Source organism: Crotalus tigris, unplaced genomic scaffold (assembly GCF_016545835.1).
Source record: "Crotalus tigris isolate CLP2741 ecotype Arizona unplaced genomic scaffold, ASM1654583v1 scf7180000020724.653033, whole genome shotgun sequence".
In the NCBI taxonomy this organism is placed as follows: domain Eukaryota; kingdom Metazoa; phylum Chordata; class Lepidosauria; order Squamata; family Viperidae; genus Crotalus; species Crotalus tigris.
In genome coordinates this window covers 98,324-112,223 of record NW_024098152.1, presented here as the reverse complement: position 1 = coordinate 112,223, position 13,900 = coordinate 98,324, and the positions used below count along the sequence as shown (strand labels likewise).

The 13,900-nt window shown below is 56.4% G+C and overlaps 2 protein-coding genes across 4 annotated transcripts in view; both read right to left on the bottom strand.

The window, feature by feature from the left end:
* Positions 1-1,131, bottom strand: part of SMG6 (SMG6 nonsense mediated mRNA decay factor) — a 75,268-nt gene extending 74,137 nt beyond the window's left edge. For 2 of the 3 annotated variants that reach the window (XM_039368231.1, XM_039368232.1), the window contains exon 1: positions 978-1,131. In XM_039368231.1, the coding sequence (XP_039224165.1) occupies positions 978-1,083 (106 nt within the window). In that variant the 5' untranslated portion in view covers positions 1,084-1,131. The remainder of the gene's footprint in view (positions 1-977) is intronic. The other variant, XM_039368233.1, reaches the window with a different exon arrangement.
* A 972-nt stretch (positions 1,132-2,103) lies between these two features.
* POLDIP2 (DNA polymerase delta interacting protein 2) lies at positions 2,104-13,878 on the bottom strand. Its single transcript, XM_039368236.1, has 11 exons — positions 13,386-13,878; positions 12,045-12,126; positions 10,453-10,550; positions 9,018-9,114; positions 7,368-7,443; positions 6,225-6,332; positions 4,972-5,108; positions 3,771-3,797; positions 3,517-3,642; positions 3,216-3,295; positions 2,104-2,539 (listed from the first exon to the last, which is right to left on the bottom strand). Exons 1-11 carry the CDS (start codon positions 13,724-13,726, stop codon positions 2,425-2,427), a joined length of 1,287 nt encoding a protein of 428 aa, XP_039224170.1. The 5' UTR covers positions 13,727-13,878; the 3' UTR covers positions 2,104-2,424.
* Positions 13,879-13,900: the final 22 nt, after the last annotated feature.

Below are 13,900 nucleotides of genomic sequence, written 5' to 3'. Positions count from 1 at the left end.
CCGTAAAGCCCAGGGGAGGAGATTGGGGAAGTGGGGCACGGGCATCGGGTGGAAAAAGGGGGGCAATGACTAGGAGACAAGCAGTGTCAATCCGGAATAAACAGAGGACAGAGCATGTGAACGGAGTGCACAATGCACAACTCCACCAAGCCTCAAAGCCATTGACAAAACATCAGAAACTGAGGCTAGCAGAGACCTTGGTGGATGGATTGGTGTTGGGGGGGAGGAGGCTCTCCATGGTCAGAGGGCCAGCCCCCCCCCCTCCATCCCAAATGCTTCCATTGGGATTCTCCCATTTATATTTATTATTTCAACTTTAAGTCTGTCCACAAATTACAAAGCAACAGTAAATGTACCAAGAGACAAGCTAGAGCAGGAGGGGTGTCTACCATGGCCGCTTTAAGACCTGTGGACTTCAACTCCCAGAATTCCCCAGCCAGCGAGTTGACGTCCACAGGTCTTAAAGCGGCCACGGGTGGACCCCCCCCCGGAGTCAAGCAGCCCCTCTGAGCCCAAGGTCTGGCAGGGCAACCAGAATTAGGCATACCACGAAAGGAGACCCCCAGAGGGGCCGAGGGGAGGGTCAGCCGCCGCCACTCCAGCTGACCCGGCCGGACAGGCGCTTCCGAGTCAGGCGAGGCCTACCCCGGGGAAGAGCAGCGCCTCGAGTCGCCCTGCCAGCCGGGCCGCACTCCCCCGCCCTCCCCGGCCCTTCTTCGCAAGGGGTCGGGGCCTTCCGGGAGGGCCCCCATGGCGGAAGGCCCCTGGTCCCCTTAACGGACGGGCAAGGCATTGTGGGAGCTGTAGTCCGGCCCAGACGGAGAGGAGCAAAGAGCGCGCAGGCGCGGGCCCGCGCAGGTGTTCAGGCAGCAGAGAGGGAGGAGGGGGGCAACAGAGCGCCACGCCCCCCCGGCCGCCCTGCTTCGCGCCGCAGCCGCGAACCAACCAATTAACCCGCCCGTCCGCCGCACCCTCACCTGGGCCGCCCCTCTCGTGCGTCGCCGCCGCCTCCGCCGTAGCCAGAATGCCCCGCCGGAGCTCCGCCGCCGAAACGCGGACTCGCTCCAAACCCGCCGCCGCCATCTTGGCTCGCCGAAGCCAAGGAAACAAACGGCGGACGGTGGCCGAGCGCGGGCAAACCGGCCCTGGAGCCTCAGGACGCATGCGTCAGCCGCGAGCGGAGGGGCGGGGCCCGGCGTGGGACTGGCCCACGTGCGTCGCTCGCAGATGCTGTTGGCCGGGTGAAGCGGGGCGGGGCGAGCCGAAAGGCGGGGCGGGGTTTCTCCAGGCGCCCGCTCGGAAGAGGCGGCGGATCCCGCGTCCCCGCACCGCAAAAGGCAGGAAGGCTGCTAGTGGCTTCCGTGTCAGCGCTGGCGGGAGTCTTCCTGGTGGTCCTTGGATTAAGTTGCATGCTGTTAAATCACTGACAAGGCAAAAATTCACTATCCTGACACTGATGATGTTACCTAGTCCGGTCATGAAACGTCTGCAAGGACTCAGTGGGTACCAAGGACTGCACACTCCAGGTCTCTCGTGAACCCAGCACTTAATCGTCTGCTTGCCATGCTCTCTGTGTGCTGCCTCACGCATTGCCTCTTTCAAAAGACAAAGGAAGCCAAAACGATTCAGAAGTCCTCATTTTATTGCATGTGCAGGGCTCTTTCCATGGCACGCTGGAGGCTTCCTAGAAGCCTGGAGGGTTGAGAAATGGACTTCGTGGCTGGGCAGACTCTGTGGGTCTCGGAAACGGGCCCTCCTCCCAATTTGGTGCCGGGAACTTTGTTCTGCCCAGTGCACTGACCCCGGGTAGCTGGAGGAAATCCCTGGACCTCCAGCTGCTTCCCAAAGGTCCGCTTCCTGGTTGTGCAGCTGCCCCCAGAGCCCCCTGGCCACAATTCAGAGCTGCTCCAGAGGAGGGCAGGAGGCTCAGGAAACCAGGCCAGGGAGGAGGTGGCTAACCAGCTGGGCGCAAGCTGGCCTGGCGAAGGGAGAGGGCCGAGTGGGGCACGATGCCATTCAAACCCCAGAAGGACCTGGGCTCGCTTTCTGGTGCCCCCCCTCCCCCCCGAATGGGACCGATGGACATACAGGTGACAAGGAAGATGGAGCCGCAACAGGGAGGCCGGTTTATTTAGTGAACAAACACACCACCTCACATCTGGAAGAGTCCACACGCCTTCGGAGAGCTTTGCGGGTTCCGCCCAAGGCAGCTTTGTGCTAGGTGCCCCAAGCAAAGACGGCCAAAGCCCACTCGTCCCAGGGTCCGGCCGGGCCCGTTTCGGCCGCGGTCCAAGATGGAGACGGGGAGGGAGGGACACTCGCTTTCAAACCTAGAACTCGTGTCAGCCCTTGAGGAGTGGGCTCCCGGGAGGGAAACAGTCCAGAGGGAAAAAGGGGGGGGAGGGCTGGCTTCCTAAGGCCGCTCTACCAGTGGAGGCCAGAAGGGGGCGTCTTCTCATCCTTATTGCTTTCCAGGGAGAAGGGGGGGATCCGGACGTCAAAATGGGAGCCGTCGGGCCGCTCAAAACGGAAGGTGCCCCTGAGAAGGAAGGAAGGAAGGAAAGAAGTCCAGGTGAGCCCCCACGAGACGGACATAAAGGCAGTCCCCGATGTGTGACCACAACTGAGCCAAACATTTCCGTTGCTAAGTCTTGCCACTGAGGCTAAGTGAATCACTGGAGTTGTTAAGTGAATCTGGCTGACTCGGCTCGGCCAGAAGGTTGCAAAAGGGGATCCTGGGATACAGCGACCGTCATAAATGTGAGCCCCGTTGACAAGATGTGAATTTCGATCACGTGACCAATGGTCGTAAGTGGGGGAAATGGTCCTAAGTCACTCTTTCCAGTGCTGCTGTATCTCTGAACAGTCACTAAACGGAACGGTTGTTAAGACGAGGACTGCCTGTTCTTGCCCACTAAGAAAACGAGGCGACGCTCTGTCCCACGAACAAGCTGGAGGAGGGGCCGGGGTTCCCGAGGGGGCCCCTTCTGTGTGGCAGGGGACCTGGCCCCGTGCTCCGTCCCACACCAGCTGCGGGTGGCGAGGGACCCTAGCCCTCCCCCACCTGTCCATCGGGGCTCCCACCTGTCCCTCCTGGCCTGACACAGGAGGTGGCCGAGCACCAGGCAGCAGCTGAGCTCTCCCAGCCCGAGACACACACCCCTCTTCCCTTCCCTGCTCCCCCAGCCGATGCCCCCCACGCCCCCAAGGCTCACCACATGTGCCCACTGGACGCCTGCAAGGAGACGTGGCTGCTGTACTGGAAGGCCGGCTGCTCTTTGGACAAGACGGGCTCCTGGGGGGAGAAAAGGCGGTCACGGCCTCCCCGGGGCTGCGGCCGGGCGTGTGGGTCTCCCGAAGGGCAAGTGGGCTGAGCTCACATCGGCCGCCAGGCCGGCCGCGCAGAATTCTTTGCGCTGAGCCTTCAGAATGGCCCAAAGTGCAGCTTTAAGGCTTGTGGAGTTCAACTGCCGGGACGAGCCTCTGCCGGGACACGACCGCCTCCCCCTTACTCACTCGCCCCACAACTCCCCGGCCACGGACGGTCTCCAGGGTGCCGGACAAGCTGAATATCCTCCAGTGCCGTTCACGGAGCTGCACAACTTCGTTGTTGAGGTTTTCCAGGCGGATGCAGTAGCGCCACTGGGCAGGAGGCAGAGAAAGCGGGCCCCAAATCAGAGGGGCCGGGGGCTCCCCTCACCCTTCCAAGGGCAGAAGGAGGCCCCTCTCAGCCCCCCCCCCCAGCCAGCCACAGAAACAGGGAGACTCACCCAGTAGACGTGAGAATTCTGCGCTTCCTGTTAAGAGAAGAGAGAGAGGCCGTTTCCCATGGCTGAATGCCAACTTGGCCCCCAGCCTGCCCAATCTGGCCCAGCTGGCAGTGCTGCCCCATGTGAGGTGCGGTCCCTGTATCAGAACTTGAAAGGGCCGACACGGGGCCAAGCAGGTGGGCACAGAACCAGCCAGAGCGGGCTATTCTTATTTTTATCTAATTATCTATCTTGCACCACAAGGCAGGACGAGAAACAACGGATGGAAACTAGTCAAGGAGAGAAGCAACCTGGAATTAAGGGGAAACTTCCTAACGAGGACAGTTAACCAGTGGGACAGCTTGCCACCAGAAGTTGTGGGTGCTCCATCACTAGAGATTTTTAACAAAAGACTGGACAGCCACTTGTCTGAAATGGTATACAGTCTCCTGCTTGAGGGGGGGGGCTGGACTAGATGACCTCCAAAATCCCTTCCAGCTGTATTTTGATTCCTTCCTTTCCTGCCTTCCTTCCTTTTTCTCTTTCCTTTCTCTTTTTCTTCTTTCTTTCTTATCTACCTATCTTCACCTGTTCATCTCTCTATCTCCCTCTCTCATTTGCAGCTGACTATGAGTCTGTTAAGAGTTGGAATACTATTGAACATTTACTTGTTACTCTACGATTAACTTGCTTTCTTTTTCTCTTTACATTCTAGTATTTTTCCGTTTACAGCCAGTCCTCCACTTTCAACCACAGTCGAGTCCAAAATTTCTGTCGCTAAGTGAGACATTTGGTGAGTTTTGCCCACCTCATTTTTGGCCACAGTTGGGCCAAAAGGGAATCACCGCAGCTGCTAACATGGTTGTTCAGTGACTCTGGTTCCCCCCACTGACTTTGCTGGTCAGAAGGTTGTAAAACGGGATCACGTAACACCCCTGGGACACTGCGACCATCATAAACGTGAACCAGTTGCCCAGCACCTGAATTTTGATCACGTGACTACGCAGCGGTCGCAAGTGTGAAAAAAGGTCACAAGTCACTTTCCTCAGTGCCTTGTGACCGTTTTTCACACTTGCGACCGCTGCGTAGTCACGTGATCAGACTCTGAATGGCCACTAAACCCCCCCCCCGGACTGTGCTCTGCTCCTGGGTGTTGTCCTCTACCGCTGCCTTCGTCCTCCCCCCCTTCCCAGGCGGGGGGCATGGGGGGGGCGGCACCTACCCGCATGCCCATGTAGAAGGGGATGACCGTCACCCGGATGTTCTCGGTGGTCTCCCGGTGCACGTCGGAGAGCTCCAGCCACGGGTGGTTCTTCTCTTGCCAGGCGCAGAGCGTGTCCCTTGCCACAAAGGGGGGAGCTGAACGGAAGTTCCAAGGGGAAACGGTCAGGGGAGAGAAGGCCGGCCCACGGAAACCCCCCACCCCCAATTGCGGGCTGGCCAGGTGACTGAGCAGCCGTCACAAGCCGTGCAGACGGTGATCACGTGACCGTGCCCAATTTTATGGCCGTTAAGCAAACCCTCTCTTCGGTTTTGTCAGAAAGCAAACGTAAAAATGCCGCTCTCCAGCAAAAATCTCCTAAATCAAGAGTCAGGTGAAGGCAGGGCGCTGCAAGCAACCCTAGATGTGGGCCAGCTGCTGAGCCCCCAAAGTGCAATAATGCGACTGTGGGTGAAGGGAGGCTCGTGGCAATCGGAACCCTGAATTCAGGGACTTTAAGTGCGTTTTGTGGGGTCCCTCACAACCTGTCGTAGACTGAGGACCCCCCGCAAGGGTAAAATCAAGGGAAGAAGCACGCTGACCCTCCTGGGCTCTGGGTGAGCTGAGGGGGGAAACCAACAGCCTCACCGCCACAACCTGTGGGGCCCACCACCGCCGTGGGCCGGCTGGGGGAAGCGCTGGGCCTCGACCTGGCCGGCCACGCGCGAAAAATGCGTCAGGGGAGATGATGGGACCGGCCGTTCCTTGACCTACAACTGGCTGTTTAGTGACCAAAGTTACAACAGCACTGAAAAAAGTGACTTGCGGCCGTTTTTCACACTTATGACCATGGCAGCATCCCTGTGCTCAAAATTCAGATGCTGATTCAGATTTATGACGGTTGCCGAGTCACTTGATCCCCTTTTGCGACCTGCTGACAAGCCGACTCAATGGGGGAAGCCAGAGTCACTAAACAGCTACTCGCTTCACGACTGCCGTGATTCGCTTAACGGCCATGGCAACAGAGGTCGTGCAACTCACTTAACAACGGCCTGGCTTAGCAATGGGGATCGTGGACTCTGTTATGATCCCAAGTCGAGGGCTTCCTGTGCTGGGGGGGGGGGCTCAGAGATCCCTCTCGGCCTGTGGATTCCAAGAGTGGGTGGGGAGAGATCCTGCCCTCCCCCCGAAGGCCAGCCCTGCTCCTGGAGTGGGAAGGGGGGGCGAAGGGCTGTGTGTGTGTGTGTGTGTGTGTGTGTGTGTGTGTGAAGTACCTTTTGTCTGATCGTACATGAGGAAGCGCTCAAAGAGCTCGTGCTGGATGGGCACCTGGTCTGTGGAGGTGTAGGGCAGAATGTCCTCGTGGCTCACGTAGTCCAGCCCTGGAAAGGAACCCGGAGGAGGGGCAGGTGGGGCTCAGCCACAAAACCCACTGACTCATTTCACAGGCCGAGAAACCGTTTTCAGGCTTCCAAAGCAGCCAAGTAGGGGAGGGCAGCACCGGAGAACCGGGACGTGTTAACCTCAAATCCAGGCCGCCATTCTGGCTGTGTGTCACAACCCAACTCTCTCTCCCCCCCCCTCCTCCCCCTCTCCCTCTTTCCTGCCCCTCTTCTCCCTCTCTCTCGTCTCTTTCCTGCCTCTCTCTCATGTTTTCTTGCAGACGTTTCATGACCCGCCTAAGTAACATCATCAGAGCCAGTGATGATGCTAGCACCACTAGCTCTGATGATGTCGCCTAGTTTGGGTAATGAAACATCTGCAAGAAAACCACCAAACTCAAGAGAACACCAAGGACTTCACAGTCCTCCTCCCTTCTAGTGCTGATGATACTTAGTTGGGTCATGAAACATCTGCGAGAAAACCACCAAACTCAGAGAACACCAAGGACATAATCATTATCCTCCTCTCCTTGTTCCTCCTTCCTTCTAGCACTGATGATGTTCTCTAGTTGGGTCATGAAATGTCTGCAAGGAAACCCACCCAGCTCAGAGAGCACCAAGGATCCCACAGTCTTCCTCCTCTCCTGCCCCTCCTTCTTCTTCTACTTCTTTCCTCCTCCTCCTCCTCCTCCTCCTTCTTCTACATCTTTCCTCCTCCTCCTCCTCCTCCTCCCTCCTAGCACTGATGATGTTCCCTAGTTGGGTCATGAAACGTCTGCAAGGAAACCCACCCAGCTCAGAGAGCACCAAGGAGCGAGGCCTCATTTCAACCCTGAGCTACAAAGATTCTCCTTTATTGGTTCCTATCTTTTGGTCAGCAACTGCCTTCCTGTTAAGTCTGATGGCCACTATTGCACAGCCGGCCCTCTGGACCCGGTCTCCCTCGGAGCCCCCTCCCTTCAAGGGCGCCAAAGGACGCTGCCCCCTTCTCTTCGGGCTGAGCATTCCCAATTTCTCGCCCTCCCTTTGGCTTACCTGGGATTGCATAGAGGGCTCGGCTGTCATCGTGGTTGGCCAAAAAGGTCACGGCTTCTGTTTGGGATCTCTGAGACTGAAGGAGAAACAGGAAGGGCGGGAGGTGGAGCCGCAGTCGGAGACAGGCAGGCCCAGGGGGACTCGGGTCCGAGTAACCCTGCGGGAAACTGACGGGACAGTGCGGCCAGGTTCCAACTGTGTGGCCATTGTGCTGGACTTTCAAAAGCTGGACCGTCTGCCTCCACCCGTTGCTGGGACTCTTGAGTGTGGCTAAGGGGTCTCCCTGTACCCAATGCCCCACCCCACTCTGACACAGATGGGAGCTGCCGTGGGATTAGCAGCAGTGGCCTCTCACACTGGGAGGGAATGTTGGGCAGGCTTTCCTTAAGGCCCACTGCAGGGGGTGGGGGGTGGGGAGGGGGAGGCAGCTGCTTGCAGAATGTTCTCACCCGGAGAAAGTTCATTGTCCATTTCCACTGCTGAGCTCTTAAAAGTCTCAGCTGGTGTTTCAGAGTCCCTGCTTTTCTCTTCTAATTTCAGCATTTCAAAGTCTTTATCTACCCCTATTTGCAGAAGGAGCTGGCTCATTTCCACTTCCTTTCCAACGACTCTCCACTGCCAAAAGCTCACCTACCCCGTGCCTGGAACATGGCTGGCTGGGGAATTCTGGGAGTTGAAGTCCACGAGTCTTAAAGTGGACAAGGCCGGAGAGCTCTGTCCCAGAAGGTCACCTGGTCTTTATGATCCAGATGGACGAAAAAGCCGAGGTGGCGCAGCAGTTAGAGTGCAGCACTGCAGGCCACTTTAGCTGACTGTGTTCAGCAGGTCAGCGGTTCAAATCTCACCGGCTCATGGTTGACTCAGCTTTCCATCCTTCCGGGGTAGGTAAAATGAGGACCCAGATTGTTGGGGGCAATGTAAATATATATCTATACATTGCTTACTGGTGTACACCGCTTAGAGAGTGCTTGCACTTAAAGCGGTAAGTCTCATAAATAAATAAATAAAATAAATAAATGAAATGCCCTCCAAAGGCGTGAATTTAATTGCCCCACCTTAGGGTGCTTATAAAAAACGAGGGACATCCTCCATCTTTGCCCGCAAGGATTTGTTAGTTGAAGTAACTTTGATTTTAGCAATTTAAATTTAAACTGCCCTGTTTTGTGCCTGTAATTTATAGCTTGCAAGGTGGATTGCTGTAATCCCCCTTGCATATTGTGCAGACACCAAGGCGGGATCTAAATTTTAAAATAAATACATTTAAGCTTTCTGAGAACCGCAAGAGAGAAGGCAGGAGATGTCGCTGATGTGGGAAGCTGCGTTTCATTAACAGCACTCCTGACAATCGGCTTCAGGTTTAGCAGGTCAACAAGAACATCGGAAGGTGGGACTCGCCCACTCCAGGGCCAGGGAGAAGAAGGGAGGGAGACCACTCATGCTTCTACATCAGCAGTCTAGTTTCGGGGGGATGGGATGAGACTCCCCACAACTCTGCAGCACAGAATGTCCAACTAGGTAAGGGTGAGGGCTCATCCTCAGCAACAGCTACGTACTCCCATCATCCTCCATGCCAGGATAGACGGATGGATGGAAAAAGAAAGGAAGGAAAGAAAAGGAAAGAAGGGAAGGGAAGGAAGCAGAAGCACTTACTATATGTGGGCAGTCGCGAGCATCGATCAGCACCTGATAGTAGGTGTGTGTCTTGCCTTTCACTTCTTTGGATCCATGTGCAGCTCCAGACTCGCTCCTGCAACGAGACGGGCCGGGCTGAAAAAGCTGCCTCCTTAGCAGACTTTCAGCAACCAGTCCTCGACTTAACGACCACAACTCAGTCCAACACTTCTGCCGCTAAATGAGATAATGGTTGTGAAGTTGTTCCCTTTTACGACCTTTCTTGCCGTCGGTAAGCGAATCATTGCAGTTGCTAAAGTGAGTAGCAGGATTGCTAAGCAAATTTGTCTTCTTCCCCCATTGGCTTTGCTCGTCGAAAGGTCGCAAAAGGGGATCACCTGACCCCGGGACACGGCAACCGTCACAAGTACAAGTCAGCTGGCAACTGTCTGAATTTTGATCATATGACCATTGGGACGTTGCAAGCGTTTGTAAGTGTGAAAAGTGGTCGTAAGTCCCTTTTTCCAGCGGTCACTGATGGTTGTAAATAGAGGACTCCCTGTGCATTTCACCCACACCGAGTCGTGCCTCACGCTGAGCCAGATGTCACCATCAAAGAGGAGGCACAGACGCCTCTCGCTATGCCTGCAGGAGAACCTTCCAACTCCTGTTATTTTATAGCCTGAATTTGCCCAAACAGGTCCGGACACAGCACTCCCGGGTGCTGCTCCTCCTGTCCCCTGCAAGACACACACACCCCCACACACCGCTTCTGCCCTGTGCAAAATTTAGTCAGCAAGTCCCTGCAGGAATGAGGCACTGACTCAATTTTACAAAACTAATAAAAACAAATTGTGTCCCACAAAGACAGACTCAATACAAGATCAAATATTTGTCGTTTTTTTTTTGTTGGTTCCGTTTTTAAAATCACTTCATCTCCACAGCCTCCCTCTGTGAAGTCCCTCGAAAGCCCTTCCTGCCTGTCGCAACGAGGGATGTGGAGCCTTCTAAGTCAGTGATGGCGAACCTTTTAGAGACCCAGGGCCCCAAAACTGCTCCCCCACCCCTGTCCCCGCTCTGCCCTGCCCGCTGGACCACCCACCATCTCCACGGCCTGCCACAGATCAGCCAGGCAGCCCAGCAGTGCCATGGTGGCCATGCCCTCCGCGCATGCCCCGCAGCATCATCATCTGCGTGAGATGAGGCGCAAGGGCGGAGTCTTGTCCCCACTGCCCGGCTACCATGTCCTTGGCTGCGCTGCTTCATATGGGCAATTCTCCTCTGGGGGGGCTGCTGGTGAGGAGGGGGCCGTGGGAGGAGGCGGGGCTGGAGCGACGGTGTGTGCGCCCATAGAGAGGGCTCCGAGTGCCGCCTCTGGCACCCGTGCCATGGGTTCGCCACCACTGTTCTAAGTGCTCCCTCGCCTCTGCCACCTCAGTGACCGGCAACCCCAAACAACTGCGAGAGCGCTTACTTTTCAGGCACAGCAGAAGCGACGTCTCGGTCGTACAACCTGGCTTGCCAAGGAAAGAGGACAATCCCCCGGTATCCGAATATACTGTGGAGAAACAACTGCAAGAGAAGGTCAAGACAGGCGAGACGGGGGTCAAGAGAAGCAGAACGCAGGGGAGGAAAACGTCTCCCTGAAGCTGAGGAGACATCCGGCTTTAATGGCGCTCACTGTTTGTTGCAGGGCCGGGAGGCACAGGAAGATCCAGGACTCTGTTCCTATCAGCTAAAATTTTACACAATGCAGGAGATCAGAATTTCAGCTTGCGACCAGACCAGGGCTGGGGAACTTCGGCTCTTTTATGCTGAGCCTGAATGCTGGCTCAGGAATTCTGGGAGTTGAAGTCCAGAAGTCATCAAGGGGGCCATAGTTCCCCCATGCTGGCTCAGGAATTCTGGGAGTTGAAGTCCAGAAGTCATCAAGGGGGCCAAAGTTTTCCCCATGCTGGCTCAGGAATTCTGGGAGTTGAAGTCCACCAGTCATAAAGGGGCCATAGTTCCCCCATGCTGGCTCAGGAATTCTGGGAGTTGAAGTCCACCAGTCATAAAGGGGCCATAGTTCTCCCATGCTGGCTCAGGAATTCTGGGAGTTGAAGTCCACCAGTCACAAAGGGAGCCATAGTTCCCTCATTCTGGCTCAGGAATTCTGGGAGTTGAAGTCCACGAGACACGAAGGGGCCATAGTTCCCCCATGCTGGCTCAGGAATTCTGGGAGTTGAAGTGCACAAGTCATGAAGGAGCCATAGTTCCCCATCCCTGGACCAGAAACTCATAATTCAAAGCAGCCTAAGGAAGTTAACACCCTTAAACCCTTTCGCTTTCCAGACAATCCTCCCAAATCTAATTGCTTTAAGCAGTCCAAGCCTTGAAACTTCCCGATTTCCTGATTGCCAGGAGCTACGTCTACTCGCCCCAGTCCACCAAGCAAGGGATGTTTGGCAAAGCATTTATATTTATTTACACCCTACGTTTATTATTTTTATAAATAACTCAAGGTGGCAAACCTATCCAGTGCTCCTTCCTCTTTTCCCTGCAATAAGAGTCACCCTTTGAGGTGGGTTGGGCTCAGAGACAGAAGAACTGACCCACTCTGCCAGCTTTCATGTCTAAGGCAGGACTAGAACTCACCGTCTCCCGGTTTCTTCTTAACCACTAGACCAGGGGTAGGCAACCTTGGCTCTTTTATGACTGGTGGACTTCAACTCCCAGAATTCAGCTTGGCTCAGCTTGGAAACCTCTCCCTTCCCCTCAGCGTGGCTGGCTCAGAAATTCTGGGAGTTGAAGTCCACCAGTCATAAAAGAGCCACGGTTGCCTACCCCTGGTCTAAACCAAACTGGCTCTCAACATGTTATACAAACTGTCAGAAGGTGAATCTTCTTTAGGGTACCATATAAGGGAGGGAGGGAGGGAGGAGGAGGAGGAAGATGACCTTGGTGCTCTCTGAGCTGGGTGGTTTTCTTCCAGATGTTTCATTACCCGCCCAGGGAACGTCAGGAGGGAGGGCGATGCCCCATTATGGACAGAGTGAAGCTGTTCCATCCACAGGACTCGCTCACCTGCCCAGTCTCGTATTTGCCATGTTGCTTTGGCACTTCAAAGACCCCCACTGTCTCCAAGACTTTGCCCTCAGGACGATTCCTAGGGTTGGGGGAAAGGAAAGAGCGGTGTTAGGCTCTCCTGGCAGGGCTCCATGACCGGAGCAGCAGCAGAATCCCAAGCGCCCTCCAAGGCCCGGTTCACCCTTCGGCCCCCACCATTTAAGCTCCGTCTGGCAGTGGAACATCCAGGAGATCAGGGCGAAAGAGGCAGTAAAAGAGGAGGACGGGTTGAAGGTTAACCACAAAGCCCGCTGCAGTCCCAGCGGCCACAAGTTTAGAAAACATTTAGAAAGCAGCCACGGCCAAACCCCGGACAGGAGCAACTTCAAGGATTTTCCACAGCTTTTGAAGAGATTGTGATATGAATCAGGGATCAGCAATGCAACTCTTGCAACCAGATACCTTGTGGCAGGCAGGCCCACCGGCTCCACTTAAACGGTGTCCAGAAAGCTTCAGATGGGCTTAAATGCTCATGCTGCACTTTTCTTGCCAGCAGCTTTGGCCTTGCCCACTTCCTGGGGCCAAGGTCACCTGGCTGGCCGGAACGGACCTCACCTTCTCCCGCTTGCTGGCTGGAGCCTTGGCCTCCGGCCCTCCCTGGCTCCCCATGTACAGGCAGTCCCCAACCTACCTTTCGTTTAGCGACCGTTCAAAGTTTTGACGGCACTGAAAAAAGTTGCGACCATTTTTCACACTTGCAGCTGTTGCAGCCTCCCCACAGGCATGCAAGCCAAAATGCCTGGCATTTTGTGTTCGTATTTACGACGGTCGCAGTGTCCCTGGGGGGGGAATCACATGATCCCCTTTTGCCACCTTCTGACCAGCAAAGTCAATGGGGAAGCCGGATTCACTTAATGACCGTGTGACTAATTTAACCACTGTGGTGATTCACTTAGCAGCTGCGGCAATAAAAGTTGTAAAATGGGGCAATTTAATAAATGTCTCATTTAGCAACATAAAACTCTGGGCTGCATTGTGGTCGTAGGTCGAGAACTTCCTGTACACATTTACTGACAACTCTTGATGGGATGCTCGGAGACCCCCCCTCCTTTGGAACAACCCCCCACCCGAAATTGTCCCTCCGCGCAGCGGGGGGAAGGTGGGACCCAGGCGGCGCTCCCCGCAATATGAAGCTTGCAGACCCGGGTTAGCCCCTCCCCACATGCGTGCTCCGCGACGGATGGGGGGTGGTCCGGCTGGATGACCTCCAGGGTCCCCCGCGCCCCGCAGACGGAAGGAGCCCCGAAGCCTTTTAGATCAGGCTGCGACCCCGGCCCGGCCCTCCCGAGCGCGACCCACCGGGAGGAGAGGCAGCGCCGCGGGGGCAGCAGCTCCGGCCTCGCCCCGAGGGCCGTCCAGGCCGGGGCCCGCAGGCCCCAGGAGAAGGAGGCGGAAGAGGAGGAGGCCCGCGCCCGGCCCAGCGCCGCCCAGCACCGGCTCCGTGCCGCCGCCGCCGCCGCCATTCCGGGCCCGAGCCAAGAGGCGTCGCTCAAGGCCCGCCGCGGCCCAGAATGCCCCGCGCGGCCCTTCCGCGCAACGATTTGCCCCCTCGCGCGCGCCGTAGGAGGGAGGAGGGGGAGGAGAAAGTAGATTATAGAAGAGGCCGCGCGGGCGACGAGAGGTAGCTTCCGGGTCCGCATCTCAAGAATCCTGGCGATCCGGACCGCGCTCGTGTCTTCCGGGCGCCTGATGAGGGCACATCAAGGAGGAGACCTCAACGAGGCGCCACAAAGGAGCTGCTGAGCAAGGATGCCTCTGAGCCAGGCCCATCGCTGTAGCGCTGCCTGCGGACGCCTCCAGAGGGCGCTGGGCCG